The sequence below is a fragment of the Elephantulus edwardii genome, unplaced genomic scaffold (assembly GCF_000299155.1).
Source record: "Elephantulus edwardii isolate Elephantulus edwardi_28Jun2011 unplaced genomic scaffold, EleEdw1.0 scaffold00033, whole genome shotgun sequence".
Taxonomy (NCBI): Eukaryota; Metazoa; Chordata; class Mammalia; order Macroscelidea; family Macroscelididae; genus Elephantulus; species Elephantulus edwardii.
The window spans coordinates 13,748,355-13,770,359 of record NW_006399783.1 but is presented as its reverse complement, the minus strand read 5'-3'; the positions used below and the strand labels follow the sequence as shown (position 1 = coordinate 13,770,359).

The window sequence follows — 22,005 nt, the reverse complement described above, 5'->3', positions numbered from 1 at the left end:
ACAGGTAAAACAGATGGCTTTAATCTAGAACTCTTCCACCAACCCCACCTTCCTGAAATCTATGCAGGATAGAGCTTCTCTATATAATGTTGGGGCTGCGATGGAACAAGCAGAGCTTTCATCAAACCTCTCCAAGGATGTTAGGAATAAGCTGGCCCCAGGCAGGAGCTGGCCCCCCAGCTTGCACTCCTTAAACTGTGTCAGATTGGCCACGGCCCACCATCCTGGTTTGAATGACACTGGAAAATGATTACTCTGCTTACTCTTCCTCCTCCCTCCATGTATCAGGACAGCTGCCAGGGTGTCCATCCCAGAACTGGGCCCAGAGGCCTCACAGGAATCCTGGCCCAGTCAGGCCCAAAGAAGAAAGACTTCTAAACCTGGGCTGGGGCCCTGAGACCTTGGGCTGGCTGAGACCTGAGGGCCTTCCTGCTAAGCAGAGACAGTGGAGAAGAGAGACGGAAGCAGGAAAGGTGGACTCTGGAAGAAGAAACTAGGCCACCAGGAGTTGGAGGCCACTTGGGAATTTTCATGTTTCATTATTAAGGGAAGATGGTTTCCCTGGAAAAGGACTGGCAATTGTGCAGTGTACAACTCCCACTATTGTAAAGAGCTGACCATCTCCCACTCCACAACCACCCCTGCTCTTTCTCTTGGCCTTTGCCACCTGAGAACCTGACACTTAAATGTCTACTGGATATTTCTAGACCTGTAAGTCAAGCCAGAAAGAACCCCAACATTGTCCAGATCTCTACCTTCAGCCACCAATCCAGAGCAAATCCTTTCACCCATGTCTCTCCTCCCATTCAACCCGTGTGCTGCAGCCTTAAAGATCCCTGTAAATAACCTTCTCAAGCTCCCTACCCAGACCTTTACTGTCTTCTTTAGGTTTTCGTGCTGAGAAGCATTTATTGAAATCCTAGACCCATCCATCTCCAAGCAGAGTTGAGAGTCAGAATAAGAAAAAAAAACTAAACTAAACTAAAAACCACTCTAGCTCTTTGCTGTAAATGTGCCTTAGTGTCTTTTTCAGGCTCATTCTAGGAACAAAACTCAGGCTACAGGGGAAAAAAGGAGAGCTTTCCAAATGTGTGGTGGCCCCTTTAAAAAACTGAGCCCATTTTTTTTTAAAGTTGTATGACTATATTAGGTGACACGAAGCTGCTCATCGCTACTGTCATCGCGCCCCAGGCCCAATGGCAGGCTGAGAGCCCCCTCCTCTGGACTGGTCCCGCCTCTCTGGCCCCTTGTGCTCAGCGCTACCTGCTGCCCCGCCACATCCCCAGCAGGAAGGCGGGTGCGCGTGCGGCAGCGGGCACCATGCAGCGGGGCTGCCAGGGGCCGTGGGCAGCGCCGCTCTGTGCCGCCCACCTGGCGCTGTAAGACGGGTGCTGCCACCATGTTCCCCAGCCCCGCGCTCACACCCACGCCGTTCTCTGTCAAAGACATCCTGAACCTGGAGCAGCAACAACGCAGCCTGGCCGCCGGGGAACTCTCGGCGCGCCTGGAGGCCACCCTGGCGCCGGCCTCCTGCATGCTGGCGGCCTTCAAGCCCGAGGCCTACGCGGGGCCCGAGGCTGCAGCTCCCGGCCTCCCGGAGCTGCGCGCCGAGCTGGGCCCCGCGCCTTCGCCCGCTAAGTGCGTCCCTGCCTTTCCCACCACACCCGCATTCTACCCGCGTGCTTACGGCGACCCCGACCCTGCCAAGGACCCTCGGGCCGATAAGAAAGGTGAGGACGAAACACAAAACCCTCTACTTTACCTTCCCTGTGGTCTCTGGGCTCCCAAGTCGAGTCGCTTTGTTCCAAAACCACATCGCCGAAAAGCCCAGGCCCTCGCGGTGAAGACGTGCGCTCCGAGGTCCGGGGACAGGGGGAGGGGGTTCTGTGTATGAGGAGCTAGGTTGTCTGGAGGCCCTGGCGCCCCACGCCTATTGGAGATTTGGATACAATGTCAGACTGAGATGATCAAAAGCGAGAAACAAAACAACAAAAAAGTCAGCCTAACAAAGGCCAGGGGCTTGGGCCCTGCTCCGGAGTCTGTTACGAAGTTGAGTGGTAAGTTTATCGTATTGAGAGACCTAAGTGTTCACTACATCTGGAGCTTGGGCAAGCGTTTGGATTTGTGGAGAGGTTTTTTGAGACTCTGATGAAAACTGCTAAACACAAACTCTGTACACCAGGCACAATTTTGTTTACTATTGGAGGAGGGTCCTGAATCTTCTGTTGTTACTCCTGTTCCGGTTTTCTTAGACCTTTCCTCCTTTGTGCAATGAGTGTCTAGTCTCTGGGAAGAAAGGGCTTGGTTTTTATTTTAAAGTGGGATATCCTGGATCCTCAGGAGTCTGCCTCAGCAGCATTATTTTTCCAGCCCAACTTCAGGGGCGGCCAGCGCCGAGGGCGCCAGGGCCGTGGGGTTCTGTGGTAGAACAAAATGCTGCGGGACTGGAGCCGCCAGGCAGTGGAGATGGCTGGGGAGCGTGGCCAGATTGGCCCCCACGGTAAAGAGCTACTGGGCAGGCCCCTGCGCAGGGCGCACTCCGGAGGTCAGGCGCGACCGTCCGCTGTGAGCCGGAAGGATTCGTAGGTTGAGCTGGGAGCAGAAAGAAGCCAACGCAGGAGGGAGAGAATGGCAGCTAGAATTGATTTCTACTCATTTGAATCCAAGCCGCGGGGCAGAGCAGGTTCTGAGGCCCCTGACAACGCAAATCTTTGATCAGAATTTTAAGTCAATGTGTTTGGCTCTCCAGGTTAGGCCTCGGTCTCCCTCCTTTTAACCCTGAAACCAAAGTAGCCCTAATGATTCACCCCTGCACATCATTCAGTTTTTACTTTGCAGCCCGAGCTCTTGGCTACTATCTCTCATATGGGTATGAACTTCCCCTCCTGCGCCTAGGACCGTGCCTGGCGCACACACAGTAGAAGTTCAACAAATACGAGGCGAACGTCAGGAGAAAGCCCGAGTGTTGGTTACACTCGGCATAGTAAACTGTAGCCACACAGGGCTCCTGGCAGTTGAGGGCCTGCTCCCAGCGGGCGCTCGGCTCTGACCCGCGTCTCTGCTCTCTGTCCCCGCAGAGCTGTGCGCGCTACAGAAGGCGGTGGAGCTGGACAAGCCCGAGGCGGACGGTGCTGAGCGGCCCCGAGCGCGGAGGCGACGGAAGCCGCGGGTGCTCTTTTCGCAGGCCCAGGTCTATGAGCTGGAGCGACGCTTCAAGCAGCAGCGGTACCTTTCGGCTCCTGAGCGAGACCAGCTGGCCAGCGTGCTGAAACTCACGTCCACGCAGGTCAAGATCTGGTTCCAGAACCGGCGCTACAAATGCAAGCGGCAGCGGCAGGACCAGACTCTGGAGCTGGTGGGGCTGCCCCCGCCGCCGCCGCCGCCCGCGCGCAGGATCGCCGTGCCGGTGCTGGTACGCGATGGCAAGCCTTGCCTGGGGGACTCGGCGCCCTACGCGCCCGCTTACGGCGTGGGCCTCAACGCCTATGGCTATAACGCCTATCCCGCCTACCCGGGGTACGGCGGTGCGGCCTGCAGCCCGGGGTACAGCTGCGCCGCCGCTTACCCCGCAGGCCCGCCCCCCGCGCAGCCAGCCACGGCCGCCGCCAATAACAACTTCGTGAACTTCGGCGTGGGGGACTTGAACACGGTGCAGAGCCCAGGGATCCCGCAGGGCAACTCGGGGGTGTCCACGCTGCACGGTATCCGAGCCTGGTAGGGAAGGGACCCTGTTGGGTCGCCCCTGACCTATCCCGGAGGGGCACCGACTCTCAAGGGCAGGGAGGGAACTCGTGCGCCGCTGATTTTGCATTCACTCCGGGGGAGGTCCTGGAACGTTGTTATGGCCTCTGTGTCGTTTCTACTGTGACCTTCGGTGAGCGATGCCTTAGCTGCGGCCCCAGGAGTGTACTCAAAGCACCCTCAACAGGCAGAACACTGGTCCGTTGGGGCTGAGAGTTGAGCGCTCGGAGCCTGATATCCAGCCTCCCTTCCTTGAGCCTGGGCCCGGAGCCCGGGCCCTTGGCTGCCTTGCCATCGCCGCCCACCCACCCGTATTTATGTTTTTACCTGTTGCTGTAAGAAATGAGACACCCCCTTTCCATTAAAGAGAGTGCGCTGACCCCGCACGTGTGGTTTTTTCCGCTCATGGCACAACAGACATGCAATTCTGAGACCAGAGGCTGCCTGATGGCGATTGGCTTAAGGTCGGTCACAGAGTATATGAATAATAACAATATTAATAAAAAGGAATCTGGTGTTGGGACTCGGGTCCTTTCAGGATTGTCTCATGTCATCTGGTGTAATCATAACTAATTTTTAAAAAGGGAGACCTTTCTTTAAAATTTACTAAACTGAAGTCTGAGGAGGTTTAATGCCTTGTCTGCGTGTAATAACGGGTGTTGACGATGCTGAAGTTAGATTTCTGGATTTGAGTTCTTTCAGGGAGTGAAGGTGCCTTAGCAGAGCTCTCAAACTAACTCCCCGAATTTTGCGATGTGTGCGGCAGGCACTGGGCCTCGTAGAGCGAAGAGGACCAAGGCCATATTTTTTTTTTTTTTAATTGAAGCTCAAAGTTACTCCGCTTAAAAGAATGCTTTAGTCCGTTTTTCAGATGAGAAAGATGTCCCAAACTCCCCAGCCCGGCAAATTTCCACCAGCCTGACTGAGTTCGGAGGCTGTGGAGCGCTGTGGAGCGCTGTGGAGCGCGGAGATCAATCCCGCAGATCATCCGAAGGTCTATGGTACTCTTCTCCCCAGACAGGCATCAGTGGGCACTAACAATCAAGCAGGCCGCCTCCCCGAAGGGCATTTAAAGAGCCCCACCATAGTCCAGATAAATGGCGTTGCACCGGTTTTAGAAATTAGAAAATTGTGAAGCGCTAGGAAATTATGCTCAAGAAAATCCTTGCTTGTTATGTTGTTTACCGTGCTACCCGTGCGCCTCCCCCCCCCCCTTCTGTAAGCTGAGGATGACAGGGATGCCTGGCTCTGAGCATCTGGCCGGCCACAGGAACACGGCAGATTCCTCAGCCTTCAGGAGAAACTGCTTAGCTCCTCTTAAAAAGAGATGAAAGTAGCAAGGGATCACGACTTTGTGTTCTCAAAGGTGAAGAGTTTATTTCCCCCCACCGCTTAGGTGTTGAGAGTGGATGGTGTGAGGCCTGGAAACCTGGGATTGGGAACTCCTCAATGCAACCCTGGCACAGAGGGTGGCTCCGTGTGTGAAGAGTAACCACAGTGGTGCCACAGAGCACTATCCACGGCGCTGGAGACCAAGTTTTTCTGATTATGTGCCTGCATAGACCCACATCCCGCCCGCAGAAGGGGAGAGGCCTGAAGATTTTTGCTGGAGCCCCACAAGGCACAGAAAGAGACGCAGGGGACAATGCACAGCCGCATCTGGAACCTCAGTCTGAATTCCCTCACTGCTAAGGTCCAGCTCCTCTGAGAGGCTCTTGAGGAAGGAAGGAGGCTTAGCTCAGTTCAGACCTAAACTTCGGTCTCCTCTCCCAGACCTGTGAGCCTTTACTGTGAGAGCCAGTACATGCTCTCTTTGGTCTCTTAAACTTGATCTCAGGAGTGATAAATCTCTAGGATGTGCAAACTGAGGTTCGAAGTGCCTACAGGTCGACATTCAAGTAGTTCTGGGTGCCCCCAGGATGCCTGCAGCCCTAGCAACCAGGGTAATTAACGATTGTGGACATCTATCAGAAAGTATTTTCATTTCTTCATTAAGATTCTCTCACCTTCATTCGAATTTTTCACCTCTATGTAGCTACAGTGATTAATTTCTCCCACCCCACCTTATACAACTTTCCATCCTCCTTTCAGGAGGCTGCAGGGTCTCCCTGGACCTCTAGCCAAGGCCTCACAAATGGGGAGCAGTGACCGAATAACTGTTGTGGGGCCTCCCGAAGACCCTGGGCTAACATGCATCACCATTCTCAGTTTTTTTCTAGATGTGAAATGAAGCGAAAGCATTGATTTAAGGGAACTGAGTTACTGTGAGCTCCAGTGGCACTGTGCCCTGCCCATCTTTGCTCTCCATTTAATGCCTAGCACCAACAGTGGTGCCTGGTACTTAGCAGGGGTCAATGAGTGAACCCGAGAGCTCTGGGCAGGTGCCCCTCAATCTCTAAGATGAGACAGACCAACCTAGAACCCAGCCTGAGGTCTGACAGCGAATGCCATTTGCACCTAGGTGAGGCAATTCCCCAGTCTTCAGATGAAGGGACTCTTGGTGGTGCAGTGGTGGGCTTATTAGGGTGGGTAAATAGGGTGGCACTGCCAACTCCAAGGCTGAGCCCTCCTGGCGGCTTTAATTCACCAGCAGTTTCACTGAAGAAACACGAACAATCCCCTCCTGTGCAACTTAACAGCTCTGAAACCTAATGTTAGTCAGCTATGAGGGACTTTCTTTGGTGAGTTACTCTTAACCCATCATCTTTTGCAGATCACAAAACCAAGAACCAGTGAGGGAACATCAGCAGCACACAGCTGGGAAATGCGGAGGACAGCCCCGTGTTCTCACAATGGGTGAGGATCTCAGGCCTTAGATTCAGGCTTAGGAAACCATGCACTGTAGAGGGAGGAGCTCTGGAAAAGTGGTGCCTGCTGCCCTTACCCTGCAAATGTTGAGCATTAATTTTAAACTAATCATACTCCACTCCTTACCTAGTGATCTCTCCCAAAATACATTCGGTATGATTTCGTTTTGTCTTAAAAGTATTGATACAAACAACACAGACAGAGGGAGACCATACAACTAGGACATACATAGAAACAAATGAGACACCCAGTGTTCCAGGCACATAATAACAACAACAAAATCCACAAAGCCTTTGCCCTTGGAGTTATTCTGAGTCTTGCTGACCCCTGCCTTGTGCAGTAGAACTGATTTCAAAGCATTTGTTTTCTTGGCTGTAGTCTCCTTGTGGCCTTAGTCTGAATCACGTTGGCTACCCAGGGATCTTTAGGAGGGCACATAGGGGCATAGTTATTATTTTTTAATCATTTTAAAAATGAAAATGTGTCCATAATGTGGTTAAAAACAATTTTTAAAAGGTAAATAGAGATTAAAACGAAAAGCACTTCTGTCCTACCTTGGATGGGATGGTTGGTTCCCTTTGCCGCGTGCAGGGTGGAGCTGGGGGACTCAGGGCTCCTTCTGGGCCGGGTCCTTGGCCTCACTGCACCTACGTTACAATTCCATCATTCCTCGTCCAGAGGCATAGGTTTTACCAAATCAGACTACCTTTGATGCTCTTATTTCGTTTCGATTTCTGCTAAAATTGACACTATACTGTGTCTAAAAACAGGTTTTCAAGAAAAAACCATACAAAGTCCACAGTGCTCACCACGAAGCGGGAGCGGTCCCAGCCACCTTGCCCCGCACCAGAGCTCTGTGCAGCCGCCTCTTACAGAAACAAGCCCCACGCTGCTGGGGCGCAGACTTCCCACCAGAGGGGGCTCCTGCTGGGCAGTGCAGTAATTTGCTAATCAGTCAGAAAGTCCAACAATATTATTAGCTACCAGTTACCTTCTTGTGGACTCTGACTCCAGAGGTGTGCTGGAGTAGAGCTGTGCCCAGCAAGGTTTCTCAAAGGCTGAGTTTTGGAGATTTTCTTCTAAGTTGTCTTTAGGTCTGTAGCTGGAATGAAAATGTTATCATGTCGTTCACTAGCGGACACCACTATTAGCCAACTGTTCCTCACAGGTTTCAATCTGCCAGACACAAAAAAGCCCATGCTCACAGAAAACAATTCATCGTTTGGAGCACGAGAGGACACGGGGCAGGCATCCCTCTGCTGCCCCTTCAGGACAAGTCTGGAGAGAAGGTGTGCAGTGAAGGGCCCGTCCCCCCTGGCCCTGCTCGGACCCCCAAACCTGCACAGTATAACATACCGTGAGGAGCAATGCCAGGCCAAGGGCTAAATGCCAAAGCGGCAAACTCCATTCTGTAGTTTCCCAAGGAGGAAACGTTAACTCATTGTCTACAATTATGGATTGAATTTTGTTCCCTGCCCCCCTTCCCCCCCAAAAAAGTGTTGTGGGTTTTAACTCCTACACCAGTGGCTAGACTCTCATTTGGGAATAGGTTTTCTTGATGTAAATGGCAGTAGTAGTGTAGGGAGAGATCTAAACCAATCTCTTTTGAAATACAAAAGACCAGAGTGGGAGAATGAACAAAGACCAGCATGAGGGGAGATGAATGCTTGCTCTGCAAGGATCTCTCCCCAGAGTCAACACAGAGAAAATGCCCTTCTCTGGAGCCAGCACTGGCTTTGGACTTGTAGTCCCTCTACAGAGAGCCCTGGTGGCACAGTCCATAGCAAATTTCCCTGCTAACCCAAAGGCCTTCTCTCTACAAGTTCAAGTCCACCTGCCTCTTGGGGAGAAATATGAGCAATCTCCTCCTTCAAAATTTAGTCTTGGAAACATCTGGGAAGTCAGGTATGAGCTAATTCTGACCCAACAGCAAAGAGTTTGTTAATTTTTTTACTGTGAGAATAATGAATTTGCTTGTTAACACCACTCTCGTGGAGTATTTTTGTTATAGCAGCATTATATATATCTGACATCATTTTAATAGGAAGTGGTAGAGGTAGGACTTGAATCCAGATTATTAGGGAGTCCTAGCTCTTTAAATTAGTCCCATGTTTCCCTAACTTGCCAGAAGGCAGGCATTGCCTGGGGACTGAGAGGACCTACTCCCACCTACCCCAGAACCTTCGGGTTGGATTTCCCAGGGATGAGGCCTGCAAGACCTGGTTTATAGCCAGATGATTCTTGTCATGTGGCTGGAGAAATGCTACTCATAGAGGCCCCAGATATCCAGGGCTTTTTTTTGCAACCTGGGAGATACTGGAACCAGACTTCCTCTCTCCCAGTCTGCTCTTCTGTCTCAAGGTCTCTGTATGTTTGCTGTGATCCAGCGGCTGTGCTATAGCTCAAGCCAGGCAGCCTGGGGATCCTGAAAGGAAAGAGAGAAGCAGAGCTTGGGGAAATGGAGAGGTGGAGTCTAGAGAGGGTCTCTGGTGTACACCTGCTCACACAGGCCACAATAGCACCCCCAGGACTCATGCAGCCCAGTTCCTGCTAGTAATGCATTGGAGGAAAAAGGAACCTGCTTAAAGCACTCAGTCATGAATCAAATGTTCAGCAGTTCAAATTAATCAGCTTTTCCAAGGGATAGCAGAGTGATAGCCTTCATTCTAAAGATTTATACCTTTGGAAACCTCATGGGGCAATTCTGCTCTGTCTTACAGGGTCACTGAGTCAGAGATAACATAAAAGACAGGAGTTCCTGGGTGGTACAAAAGGTTAACAAAAATCCTACCGTTAACACAGAGGTTGAAGGTTTGAATCCTCCCAGAGGATCCTCAGAAGGACCTGGTGATCGACTTCCAGAAAATGAGCCGTTGGACACCATGTGGTGCACAGTCCCACTCTGGCATACTTGGAGTTGACTTGATGGCAGCTGGTTTTCATCTGGAAATAGTCCATGTGTTCTGCCCAAATTTTAATCTCTAGCCTGAGGTCTTGGAGGAAGAAGAAAAGGGTGCAAACCAGCCTCCATTGAGCTAAACGTGGGCCTAGCTCCTAGCTGGCCCTCTGCTCTCACGGTGTCATTGGAGCTGGCCATCAGCTGGTCATCACATACTCCATAATTAACAGATGGAGGAAGTGAGTACAAAAAGCTTTCGACTTTTGCCTGATTTTTACAATTAGAAAGCAGCTGAGTTGAGTTTTGGTATCAAACTCTCTTCTTTTCACTTTTACCCCCAACCTTCCCCACCACCCTCACTTCTGCTGGATTCTAAAACCTCAACTGACTCTTTTTAGCTGAACCCTTCCCGCAGATGCTGGTTGCCTCTGTTCTTAGCTTTTTAGGAAAAATCTTATAAGAAGTGGTGTATAGGAGTAAATTCTGTATGACCTTGTGGATGGGTACTATACCCAACCAAAACTCAATTTACTTTTTTCTCAAGTGCACATGTATGTTCTCCAGAATTGATCATATATTAGGACACAAAGCAAGCCTCAACAAATAAAAAACACTGAAATAATACAAAGTATCTTCTCGGACCACAATGCTATAAAACTGGGGGAGGGGGGAGGAATTCCAATTTTCAATGAGTTCAACGATAGTTATTCATTATTGTTCTTTAGCAGCTTCTCCATAAGTCCTTGTGCATTTTCAACAAGAGGATATGTGTATAAAAAAGGAAGAAAGGGTGATTCCCCGGCCTTGGGGTTTCCGCACGCATGGTGTAATCCTCTATTTCTATCGGGCCCATCACGTTGGCCGTGAAGACTCTGAACCCCAAGGCCGAAGTGGCCCAAGCCCAGGTGGCGCTGGCGGTGAACATCAGTGTGTCCCAGGGCCCCCAGGATGTGCTGAGGACCAACCTGGGGCCCAAGGGCACCATGAAGATGTTGGTTTCTGGTGCTGGAGACATCAAGCTCACTAAAGATGGCAATGTGCTGCTTCATGAAATGCAAATTCAGCACCCAACAGCCTCCTTGATAGCCAAAGTAGTGACAGCCCAGGATGACATCACTGGGACGGGACTGCTTCCAACGTTCTGATCATCGGTGAGCTGCTCAAACAGGGGGACCTCTACATTTCTGAAGGTTTGCATCCCAGAATAATAACAGAAGGATTTGAAGCAGCAAAGGAAAAGGCCCTTCAGGCTTTTGGAACAAATCAAAGTAAGCAAAGAGATGGACAGAGAGACACTGAACTCACTGATGTCTTAACAGAGGCTGTTGTTGACTCCATTTTGGCCATTAAGAAGCAAGATGAACCTATTGACTTTTTCATGGTTGAAATCGTGGAGATGAAACATAAATCTGAAACTGATACAAGCTTAGTCCGAGGCCTAGTTTTGGACCACGGGGCACGGCATCCTGATATGAAGAAGAGAGTAGAACGCCATCGATGATGGCTGTGTGGTCCCAGGGGCTGGTGCTGTGGAAGTGGCGATGGCAGAAGCTCTGATGAAGCATAAGCCCACTGTCAAGGGCAGGGCCCAGCTTGGTGTCCAGGCATTTGCTGACACACTGCTCATTATTCCCAAGGTTCTTGCTCAGAATTCTGGTTTTGACCTTCAGGAAACACTAGTCAAAATTCAAGCAGAACATTTAGAATCCGGTCAACTTGTGGGTGTTGACTTGAACACAGGTGAGCCCATGGTAGCAGCAGAAGCAGGCGCGTGGGATAACTACTGTGTAAAGAAACAGCTGCTTCACTCCTGCACTGTTATTGCTACCAACATCCCCCTGGTTGATGAGATCATGTGAGCTGGCATGTCTTCCCTCAAAGGCTGAATCCTGCATCTGTACCAGGGTTGTCTTGTCTGAATTATGAAAACTAGAGTAATCTAAGACAAGAGCAATGGAATTTTTATTCAAGCTTCAAGTGGTTTTAAAGGAATTTTCTGTTCCCATGTTCAAATAGGAGGTCACTTCACCTATTTAAATTCTGAAATCTATAGTATTTTCTAATTGCACTGAAGTGTATACACAAATCTTTTACCCACCCAGTCAGTTGTTTGCCATTAGCTTCAGTGGCTGAAATGACATTAGATAAACATGTTACCTACCTTATTAATAAATATTACTTAAAAAACAAAAAAAGGAAGAAAAAAGAAAAATCAATGATCTAACTCAACACCTTTATCATCTAGAAAAAGAAAAACAGTCTAATCCTACAGCCTCCAGAAGAAAAGAAATTATCAGGCCAACATCTGAAATCAATGAGATAGAAAATAGAAAAGCAATTGAAACCATCAATAAGACCATGAGCTGGTTTTTCGAAAGAGTCAATAAAATCAACAAGCCACTGTCAAACTTAATAAAAGGGGGGAAAAAAGAGAAGACACAGATAACTCAATTAAAAATAATAGAGGTGACATCACAACAGAACCAAAGGAAATAAAATTGATAATATCAGAATACTATGAAAAGTTATACTCTGATAAATTTGAAAACCTAGAAGAAATGGACAAATCCCTTGAAATTTATGCCCTTCCCAGATTGATAAAGACAGATATAGAACACTGAGACAGACACATCACTAAAGAAGAAATTTAAAAAATCATAAAAAGACTTTCCCACAAGAAAAGTCCTGGACCAGAGGGTTCCACAGCTGAGTTATACCAAACATTCAGAGACCATCTACCACCAATTCTACTTAAACTATTTCAAAAAATTGAAAAAGAAGGAACACTTTCAGAGTCATTCTGTGAAGCAAGCATAACCCTAATACCCAAACCAGGCAAAGATATTACCAAGAAATAAAACTACAGACCAATATCTCTCATGAATATAGATGTAAAAATCCTTAACAAAATGCTAGCCATTGGAATCCAAAAGCACAAGAAAAAATAATTCACCATGACCAAGTAGGATTCATAACAGGTAGACAAGGATGGTTCAACATAAGAAAAACAATCAACATAACTCACCATATTGTTGTTGTTGTTGTTGTTGTTGTATGTGCCATTGAGTCACTTGTGACTCATAGCGACCCTATGTACAAGAGCCCTAAACACCGTTCTATCCTGTGCCAACCTCGCCATCTCAAACACATTCATTCCCACCACTCCACTCACAGAATCGATCCATATCATTGAGGGTCTTCCTCTCCTGCGCCGTCCTTCCACTCTCCCAAACATGATGTCCCTTTCCAAGGACCAGTCCCTCCTTGCAACATGTCCAAAGTATGTCAGACGAAGCTTCAGAATTCCTGACTCCAAAGAGCATTCTGGCTTCACCCTCTCCAGGACAAACTTGTTTGTTCTCCTAGCAGTCCATGGTATATTCAACACTCTTCTCCAGCACCACAGCTCAAAGGCATCAATTCTCTTTCTATCAGCCCTATTCATGCACAGCACGTAATTGTGAAGACTATATCCTGGATCAGGTGCACCTTAGTCTCCAGCCTAACGTTGTTGCTCTTCAGTACTCTTGAGAGGTCCCTTACACATGACTTTCCCAATGCAATCCATCTCCTGATTTCCTGGTTGCTGTTACGAAGAGTGACTGTGGAACCACATAAACTAAAACTGTTAACTATCTCACTCTCTTCACCGTCCATACTCATGCTGCCAATTGGCCCAGTGGTGAGAATCTTTGTTTTCTTGATGTTGCGCTTCAAGTCATATTGAAGACTGCAGTCCTTGACCTTCTGCAGCAAACACTTCAGGTCCTCTTCAGTTTCAGCAAGCAGAGTTGTGTCATCTGCGTAACGCAGGTTATTGATGATTCTTCCTCCAATCCTGATGCCATATTCCTCCTCATACAGCCCAGCATCTCAGATGATCTGTTTTGCATACAGATTTAAAAGGTATGGAGACAACATACATACCTGACTGACCCCTTTCTTAATTTTGAACCATCCAGTGTCTCCCTGCTCTGTTCTGATGACTGCCTCTTGGTCCAAGTATAGGTTTCACATTAGCACAATCAAGTGTTTTGGAATTCCCATTCTTCTCAGAGTCAGCCATAGCTGCTTGTGATCCACACAGTCAAAAGCCTTTGCATAGTCAATGAAGCACAGCTAGACACTCTTCTGGTATTCTCTGCTTTCTGCCAAGATCCATCTAATATTAACTATAATATCCCTAGAATCACAATCTCTTCTGAAATATTAACAAAATAAGTAATAAGAACCATATGATCTTAGCAATTAATGCAGAAAAGGCATTTGACAAAATCCAACACCCCTTCCTGATTAAGACACTCAGCAAAATTGAAATAGAAAGGAATTTCCTTAACATAGTAAAAAGTATGCATGCAAAACCAAGAGCCAATATCATTCTCAATAGTTGTTGTGTTGTTATGTGCCATTGAGTCCCTTGCAACTCATAGCGACCCTGTGTACAAGAGCCCTAAATGCCATTCTATCCTGTGCCAACTTTGCCGTCTCAGATGAGAGAGATTGATGCAGTGACTGAGACAATGGAGGTTGGTGTATCAGAATCAATGAGACTGGCTCTGGATGGGGCCGGGTTCAGAGCTGCTGTACATAGGATTGTGATGGGTCACAGGTGACTTGACAACTCAGAAAGACAATACAGCTATGCAAAGAAAAAGTCTGGCCTACTGAGAAGGGATTGGTTAGTTTGTGGTCCTAGAAGGAGGATTTTGCCTTAAAATTGACCAGAGGTTTGTGTATATATGTGCAGCCAATCCCAAAGAAGTGTAACAAATGGAAATAGGAAGAAACAGAATGGAGAAAAGGCAAAACAGAGAGGGAAGCAGCAGAGAAAAAGAAAGTAAGACATTTCATAAAAGAACTGTAACACAGAACAAGAGCTGTAACACTTAGCCCTGAAGGGACCCTGTAGTAGAGGTAGTGGTGGCAGGTGGCAGGTCTGCGAGGGGACAACAGTAGCTTAGAGATCTGTGTTGTCCTAAAGAAAATACTTTATGCACATTCCTCCTGATGCTGTTCCTGATTCTGAGCCGTAGCCTGTTATTCCCTTAATAAACTCTGTGGGAAGGGTGGTTTCCAACAGAACTGGAGAAAAAGGTTGGAAGTATGTCTAACCTCCACCTCCTGAGAATCAGCTTGGGCTGACCTTGATCATTAATCTCCTCAGAAGTTAAACAGTTCTGATAACAGTGTTGTTGTTATGGGCCACCAAGTTGCCTGTGATTCATAGCGACCCTCTACACAATAGCTCTGAGCTCTACTCTATCTTGAGCCAATTTTATTGTATCTGAGACATCTATCTACCCCATTACCCCAGTCACAGAGTCAATCCATCTCATTGAGGGTCTTCCTCTCCTATGCTGTCCTTCTACCCTCACAAGCATGACATCTGTCTTCAAGGACTGATCCCTCCTGGCAACATACTCAAGGTATGTGAGACAGAGCTTCCAAATCCTCGCCTCTGAGGACCAGCGTGATTTCACCTTCTCCAGGATGGACCTGTTTGTTCTCTTGGCAGTCCACGGTACATGCAATACTCTTCTCCAACACCACAATTCAAAAGCATTAACTCTTCTTCTATCATCTGTAGTCATTGTCCAGCTCTCTAATGACTATCAAGTAATTGTGAAGATCGTGGCCTGAAACAGGCACAACTTAGTCTCCAGAATGACACCGTTGTTCTTCAGTACTCTGGAAAGGTATCTAACAGCAGACTTTACCAATGAAATTTGTCTTTTGATTTCCTGACTGCTGGTATCAAGAGTGTTAATTGTGGAACCAAGCAAGCTGAAGCTTTTAACAATTGACTTTCTGCAGCAAATGCCTCAGGTGCTCCTCAGTTTCAGCAAGCAAGGTTGTGATATCTGCATAACACAGGCTGTTGATGAGTCTTCCTCCAATCCTGATGTCACATTCCTCCTCACAGCCCAGCCTCCAGGATGATAGGTTCTATATATAGATGGAAAAGGTATGGAGATAGGATGCATCCCTGGAGTACACCTTTCCTTATTTTGAACCATACAGTGTTTCCTTGCTCTGTTCTGATGACTGCCTCCTGGTCAAAGTGTAGGTTTTGCATAAGCACAATCAAGTGTTCTGGGATTCCCATTCTTCTCAGAGTCAGCCACAATTTGTTATGAGCTGCACAGTCAAATGCCTTTACATAGTCAATAAAACAGAGATAGACATTCCCTTGGTACTCTCTGCTTTCAGCTAAGATCCATCTAACATTAGCTATAATGTCTCTAGTGGTACAGTCTCTTCTAAATCCATTCTGCACATCTGGCAATTCTCTGTTGATGTGTTGTTCCAGTCATTTTTGGATAGTTGTCAGCAGTATCTTGCTTATATGTGATATTAATTATATTGTTAGATAATTTCCACACTCTGTTGTATCACTTTATTTTGGAGTGGAATAAATAAGAATCTCTTCCAGTCAGTTGGCCAGGTGGTTTTCATATAGATTCCTTGGCACAACTTAATGAGCATATCCAGGGCAGCATCTGCTTGTTGAAATATGTCAGTTGGTATGCTGTCAATTCCTGGAGCCATATTTTTTACCAATTCCTTTAGAGCAGCTTGAACTTCCTCCTTCATCACCATAGGCTCTTGATCATATGTTGTCCAAGGAAATCCTTCTGTGTCCACCAATTCCTTTTGGTACAGTGACTCTCTGTATTCCTTCCATCTTCTTTTAATGCTTCCTGGGTCATTAGACATTCTGTCCACAGCATCCTTAAGTGTTGCAACTTTAAGCTTGAATATGTTCTTTACTTCCTTCAGCTTATGAAATGCTGAGTGAGTTTATCCCTTTGTTGTTGTTATGTGTCATCGAGTCACTTGCGACTCATAGCAACCCTATGTACAACAGCCCTAAACTCTGCTCTATCCTGTGCCAATCTCACTGCCTCTGACACACCCATCCCGATTACCCCAGTCACTGAATCAATCCACCTCATAGAGGGCCTTCACCTCCTGCGCTGTCCCTCCGCCCTCCCAAGCATGATGTCCCTCTCCAAGGACCTGCCCCTCCTTACAACATGTCCAAAGTATGTCAGACGAAGCCCCAGAATCCTTGCCTCCAAGGAGTAGCCTGGCTTAACCCTCTCCAGGATGAATCTGTCTGTTTTCTTGGCAGTCCATGGTACATTCAATACTCTTCTCCAGCACCACAGCTCAACGGCATCAATTCTCCTTCTATCCTTCTTAGTCATTGTCCAACTCTCTGATGCATAACAAGTGATTGCAGACCATAGCCTGTATCAGACACACCTTAGTCTCCAGAGATGCACCGTTGCTCTTAAGTACTTTATAGAGGTCCCTAACAGCAGACTTTCCCATCGCAATATTTTTTTTTTAATTTCCTGGCTACTGGTGCCAAGAGTGTTGACCATGGAGCCGAGCAAACTGAAGCTCTGAACAATCTCAATCTCTTCGCCATCCATCCTGATGTTGCCAATGGTCCAATGGTGAGAATCTTTGTCTTCTTGACATTGAGCTTCAGTCCATACTGAAGGCTGCAGTCCTTGACCCTCTGCAGTAAGTGCATGAGGTCCTCCTCAGTTTCAGCAAGCAGGGTTGTGTCATCTGCATAACGCAGATTGTTAATAGATCTTCCACCAATCCTGATGCCACACTTCTCCTCATAGAGCCCAGCCTCTTGGATAATCTTCCTATCCCTTTAGATTTTCCAAATCCAGCTCTCACAGAAAGAAAGGGTTGTCTGCACTGTGGAATCCATGCTGTTTCTAGCACATTCTATTGTCTCAGATTTAAGAAGTGAGGTTGAGATAAGATAGGTGGCTGTTGTGCTTACCTGAGAAAAGATTCCTTGGGCTGTGAGATAGCTAGCGCCAAATTTTCTGAGATGAATGTCCTTGTTTCTACAGAAAGTTGTGACTTTAATGCATTCCCAGCTCCTGAGCAGTTCAAGACCTTATGGAATGGGAAGAAATTAGTCACCACAGGGACAGAAACTGCTGGGTAAGCAAAGTGCACTGGGTTCTTTTCCCTCTTCTTTCACACTATGAGGTAAATCTTAACCAGGGTGCCTCATTCCTAGATCTCCTCTACCTATCTGCTCTTAAAACAGCTTTTGTCAAACTAACGCACTCATTGCTGTTGAGTCTGAACTTACTCTTAGCTGACCCTGCAGTGGGCTTGCAGAGGCAGTAAATCACAAGGAAGGAGATTGTCCATTTTTCTCCTTTGGAGCAGTTGGTCAATTCGAACCACCTCCCTTTGGGTTGGCAGCACAACTCTTTATGCATTAGGTCACCAGAGCTGCCTCTACAGTCAGTAAACTCTTCCAAAGACGTTGTTAATAGATGCCATTGAGTTGATTGTTAGTCTTAACAGGCCCCATGTGACGGGGCAGAACTGCTTCACAGGATCATAGATGATCTGTAGGAGCAGATTACCAGGTCTTTTTTCTAGAAACCATGGGATGAGTTTGAACCACCAACCTTTTAGTTGTTACTGTTATTTACTATGGAGTGGGAACTGACTCGGCTGATGTTCCAGCAGGTTTTCAGAGAGTGTAAATTGCACATGAGGAGATTGTTCATCTTTTTCCCACAGAGTAGCCAGTGGATTCGATCCACATGCCTTTGTGTTGGCAGTGCAGCCCCTTACCACTAGGCCACCAAGTTCACAAGTTAACATTAACCTTTTAGTTAATGTTAAACTATTGTGCCACTAGGGCTCCTTACAAAGACACTAATTAGATGAGGATCACACTACTCCCCTGATGAACAGCCTTCAGTGGCATCTCTGTGATCTTAGGACCAGGACCTTGGTGGTCTAGGACCTGTCTGCTCTCAGCTCAGTCCCAGCCCACCTTCTTCTCGGTCTACAAACACAGATATACAGGCAGACCCTTGGACTAATGGAGCCCCTACCTCCCAGGGACCTTTGGCCATGTTGCTTCCTCTACTGGCAGAGCTTTCTGAACACTCTTTGCCTAACTAGGCTCCTCTCCACCTTCCTGTATGCATTTAAGGGCCATCATGTCAGAAAGCCTTCCAGTGTCCCTCTTATCTAAGGGGCTTTATCCTTAGTCTCTATCACTCCTAGGCTGGTATTCCACGATTCCAGACGAGCGCCTTCCCAGACAACAGACGTCTTCCCACTCACCTCCCACCGAGGAGGGAGTGAGGGCTATGCATGTCACCTGGAGCCTGGCTGCCCTCTGCAGTGGGGAAGCTCTGTCTCCCTGGGACCTCTGCCAGTCCACTTGTATGCCTCAGAGATTGTCTTTATTTTTATTACTGCTATTAAAAGTATATAATACTACATGGGCCAATTCAACATGTTTCATGTGTATAATTTAATACACATATTAATACACATATTTAATAATATCAGACACATTACTTTTGTTGTGCAACCACCACCTATAATCATTGTGAAATTTCCCATCTTCCTAAACAGACACTGTTTCCTCAGGTTTTCCTTTCTTTCTACACCTTGTTGTTGCTAAGTGCTGTCAAGTCACAGACGACTCATAGTGACCCTATGAACAAAAGACCTGAACACTTATAACTTTCATCCTTTCTCCAGGTTCATAGGTTCACACTATTTCAGAAGTATATGCCACTCCTACTTCTAAGCTTGTTTTAATCAGGAAGTTCCACCAAACACTGTCCACCATGGGTAACCATTATTGCATTTGATACATCAGTGTCACAGTGTTTAGCATCACAGCAACCACGAGTTACCTCTATACAGCAAATAGATCAGTGCTATACCACCTAGAAGAATGTTTGACCAAAAACAATTAAAACCAGGCCTGAAAGCCACAGATTAAAATCACCTACCTTTGGCTTGGTAGCACAACTACCCCTAGTAAACCAATTAATTGGATATCAAAACATATTTTTCAGAAACTCCTGAAGTCAATTCTGACTGGGTCTTAACACTGCTTAAACTCTTCATGGTCCCCAGACAGATCTTTGAAACCTTGATCCTCTTCATTTGAAACCTTGATCCTCTCCATTTATTTGCTCTTCCATGATTTTGTGCATCCTAGGCCCCTGAAATAGCAATCACAGGAAGTCTGCATAGTGTAAGGCCCTGCTATACTGTGGCTCAGAGAAGAAAATGTGCCCTAGGATATCAAATCCACCCCACTCAAGGGTACTCCTAACTGGGTCCATCGCCCACTCTTCAACACAGCCACCAATGATCGTGTTAACATCTTTGTGTCTTTAACAACAAACATCAGATGAAATGATGTGGGCAGAATGAGAAGACAAGGCTTACAGAATAGGCAGGAGGTCATATTTTGAAGACAGTGGTATCAGAGAACCTCAGGGATTCCAGCCCAGCTCAGCCATGGATACACTGAAGTACAGCAGGGGACTAGAGTGGGAACCAGGGATGAAGAAAAAAATGATAAGGAAAGTAGTAAGACTGGAGACTCCAAAGGAGAATGATTAGACACATCAGAACAAGGACAAACACCCCAGGGAACTGATGAGGCCTTTGAGGATTCCTGCAAAAACTACTTCTTTTGCCCCTTGTGCCTTGAAGTCAAGTACAAAATGCAGGATGTGACTTGTTGGCTAAACAAACGACCCTATCCCAAAATCAGGATTTGATTCAATTTTGGTTTGTTTCCAGAATGAAAGGAATTGCAATACAACTTAATTTTTTCCAATAAAAAATTATTTCTTTTCCTATTTTTCATTTCATTTTCTAAAAGATAAAATTCTAAACTAATCTTTTGTAAAAAAGAAAAAACCTAGCTATCCTATTGTGAATTCCACTTATATGTAGTGGTCCCTTTCTGGCAAGCATTTTTCTTGGAAGCCATGCCCTGTTCTTCCTGTCTCGGGGACAGGATTCCTCTTCAAGTGCTGTGCTTGCACTTCTCCTGTCCACATGAGAAATCTAGTTCACCCACAAAGACCCATGTTAAATGGCCCTTCCTGAGAAGCATTCCACTACTGTGAAAGAATTGACTTTGTAACAATGCAGTTACTATTGGTTGATTTACCACTGTGCCCACAGTGTTTGACACCACATGCTATATAGTAGATGTTGTTGTTGTTATTGTTGTTGTTATGTGCCGTCGGGTCACTTGTGACTCATAGCGACCCTATGTACAACAGCCCTAAACCCTGCTCTATCCTGTGCCAATCAATCACATTGCCTCTGACACACCCATCCTGATTACCCCAGTCACTGAATCAATCCATCTCATAGAGGGCCTCTTAGAGCACTGTCCCTCCACCCTCCCAAGCATGATGTCCTTCTCCAAGGACCGGTCTCTCCTCACAACATGTCCAAAGTATGTTAGACAGAGCCCCAGAATCCTTGCCTCCAAGGAGCAGCCTGGTTTAAGTCAAGTATGATCCATAGTGACACTGTGAACAAACCTGAATGCTGTCTTATCCTCTACCATCCTCATCATCTCCAACACACTCACGCCCATTGCTGCAGTCACTGTGTCAGTCTGTCTTGTTGAGGGTCTTCCTCTTTTTCGCTGACTCTCCACCTTTCCAGGTATGATGTCCCTCCAAGGAATAACCTTTCCTTGCAACATACCCAAAGTATGTGAGATGAAGCTTTATTATCTTTCCCTCCAAGGAGCACTCTGGCTGTACTTTCTCAAAGACATATCTATTTGTTCTTTTGGCAGTTGATGGGACATTCAGTGCTCTTCTCCAACACAGATGCTCATGTATAAATAAATAAAGGAAAGGAAGACCCAGGATTCAATGGATTGACTTAGAGACTAGAGAAATGGGAGTAGGTCTGTTGGAGATGATGAGATTGACTCATCAGGATTCAGAGCTGTTGTACATAGGGCTGCTATGAGTGGCCAGTGGCTCCACAGTACATAAAAGCAACAAGCAAATCTTACATGTAGGAAGCAATACAGCTGTGAACTCATGATCTCCCCTACATCTTTCCTGTAGTGGTCAAGTTGTTATTGTGTACTGTCGAGTCAGAATCCCATAGCTGACCCTCCATTGTGTTTTCAGAGGCAGTAAATCACATGAGAGGAGACTGACCATCCTTCTCTGCTGTAGGGTCATGGTGTTTGTAAATCTTGTTTTAACTCTGCCCCTGGTGCGCTCCATAGAACTCAGTACGTGCGTATTCACCCTGCATCGTTCCTACTTCCCAGCACGCACGTAATAGATATGTGTGGGATGGGTTTAAGCATAGTGGCTTCATGGGAGAAAGATGAACAATTTCCTCCTGTGCCTCAGAGACACAATGGAGTGTCACCTAGGAGTCAGCCCACACTCAACAGCAGTGAGTTTGAGGGGGTTTTGTTGATGATGAATGAAAAGGAGTATTTATGTATTCTGAATTTTTATACAAAGAAATGTACATTTGGAAAAAAAAAGAAATGTACATTTGGAAGCATAATAAAAAATAAAAAGCAATTTATTTGTCACTTTTCAGACTCTCCTTTTCCACTAGTCCTTTGATTTTTTTTTTAGAGTGAATGAAATACATATTTTTTTAGGCAAAATGCAAGAGACCTGACATCCAACAATAAGCAAAGTCTGATCTCATAAATTTGAGATTCTTGTGGGGGAGAC

At 46.7% G+C, this 22,005-nt stretch overlaps 1 protein-coding gene and 1 pseudogene across 1 annotated transcript; both read left to right on the top strand.

Moving 5' to 3' along the window:
- The first annotated feature begins 1,399 nt into the window (after positions 1–1,399).
- NKX2-5 (NK2 homeobox 5) lies at positions 1,400–3,718 on the top strand. Its single transcript, XM_006884359.1, has 2 exons — positions 1,400–1,730; positions 3,078–3,718. The coding sequence occupies exons 1-2, from the start codon at positions 1,400–1,402 to the stop codon at positions 3,716–3,718; spliced, it is 972 nt and encodes a 323-aa protein (XP_006884421.1).
- A 6,596-nt stretch (positions 3,719–10,314) lies between these two features.
- LOC102843215 lies at positions 10,315–10,949 on the top strand (annotated as a pseudogene).
- The last annotated feature ends 11,056 nt before the right edge of the window (positions 10,950–22,005 follow it).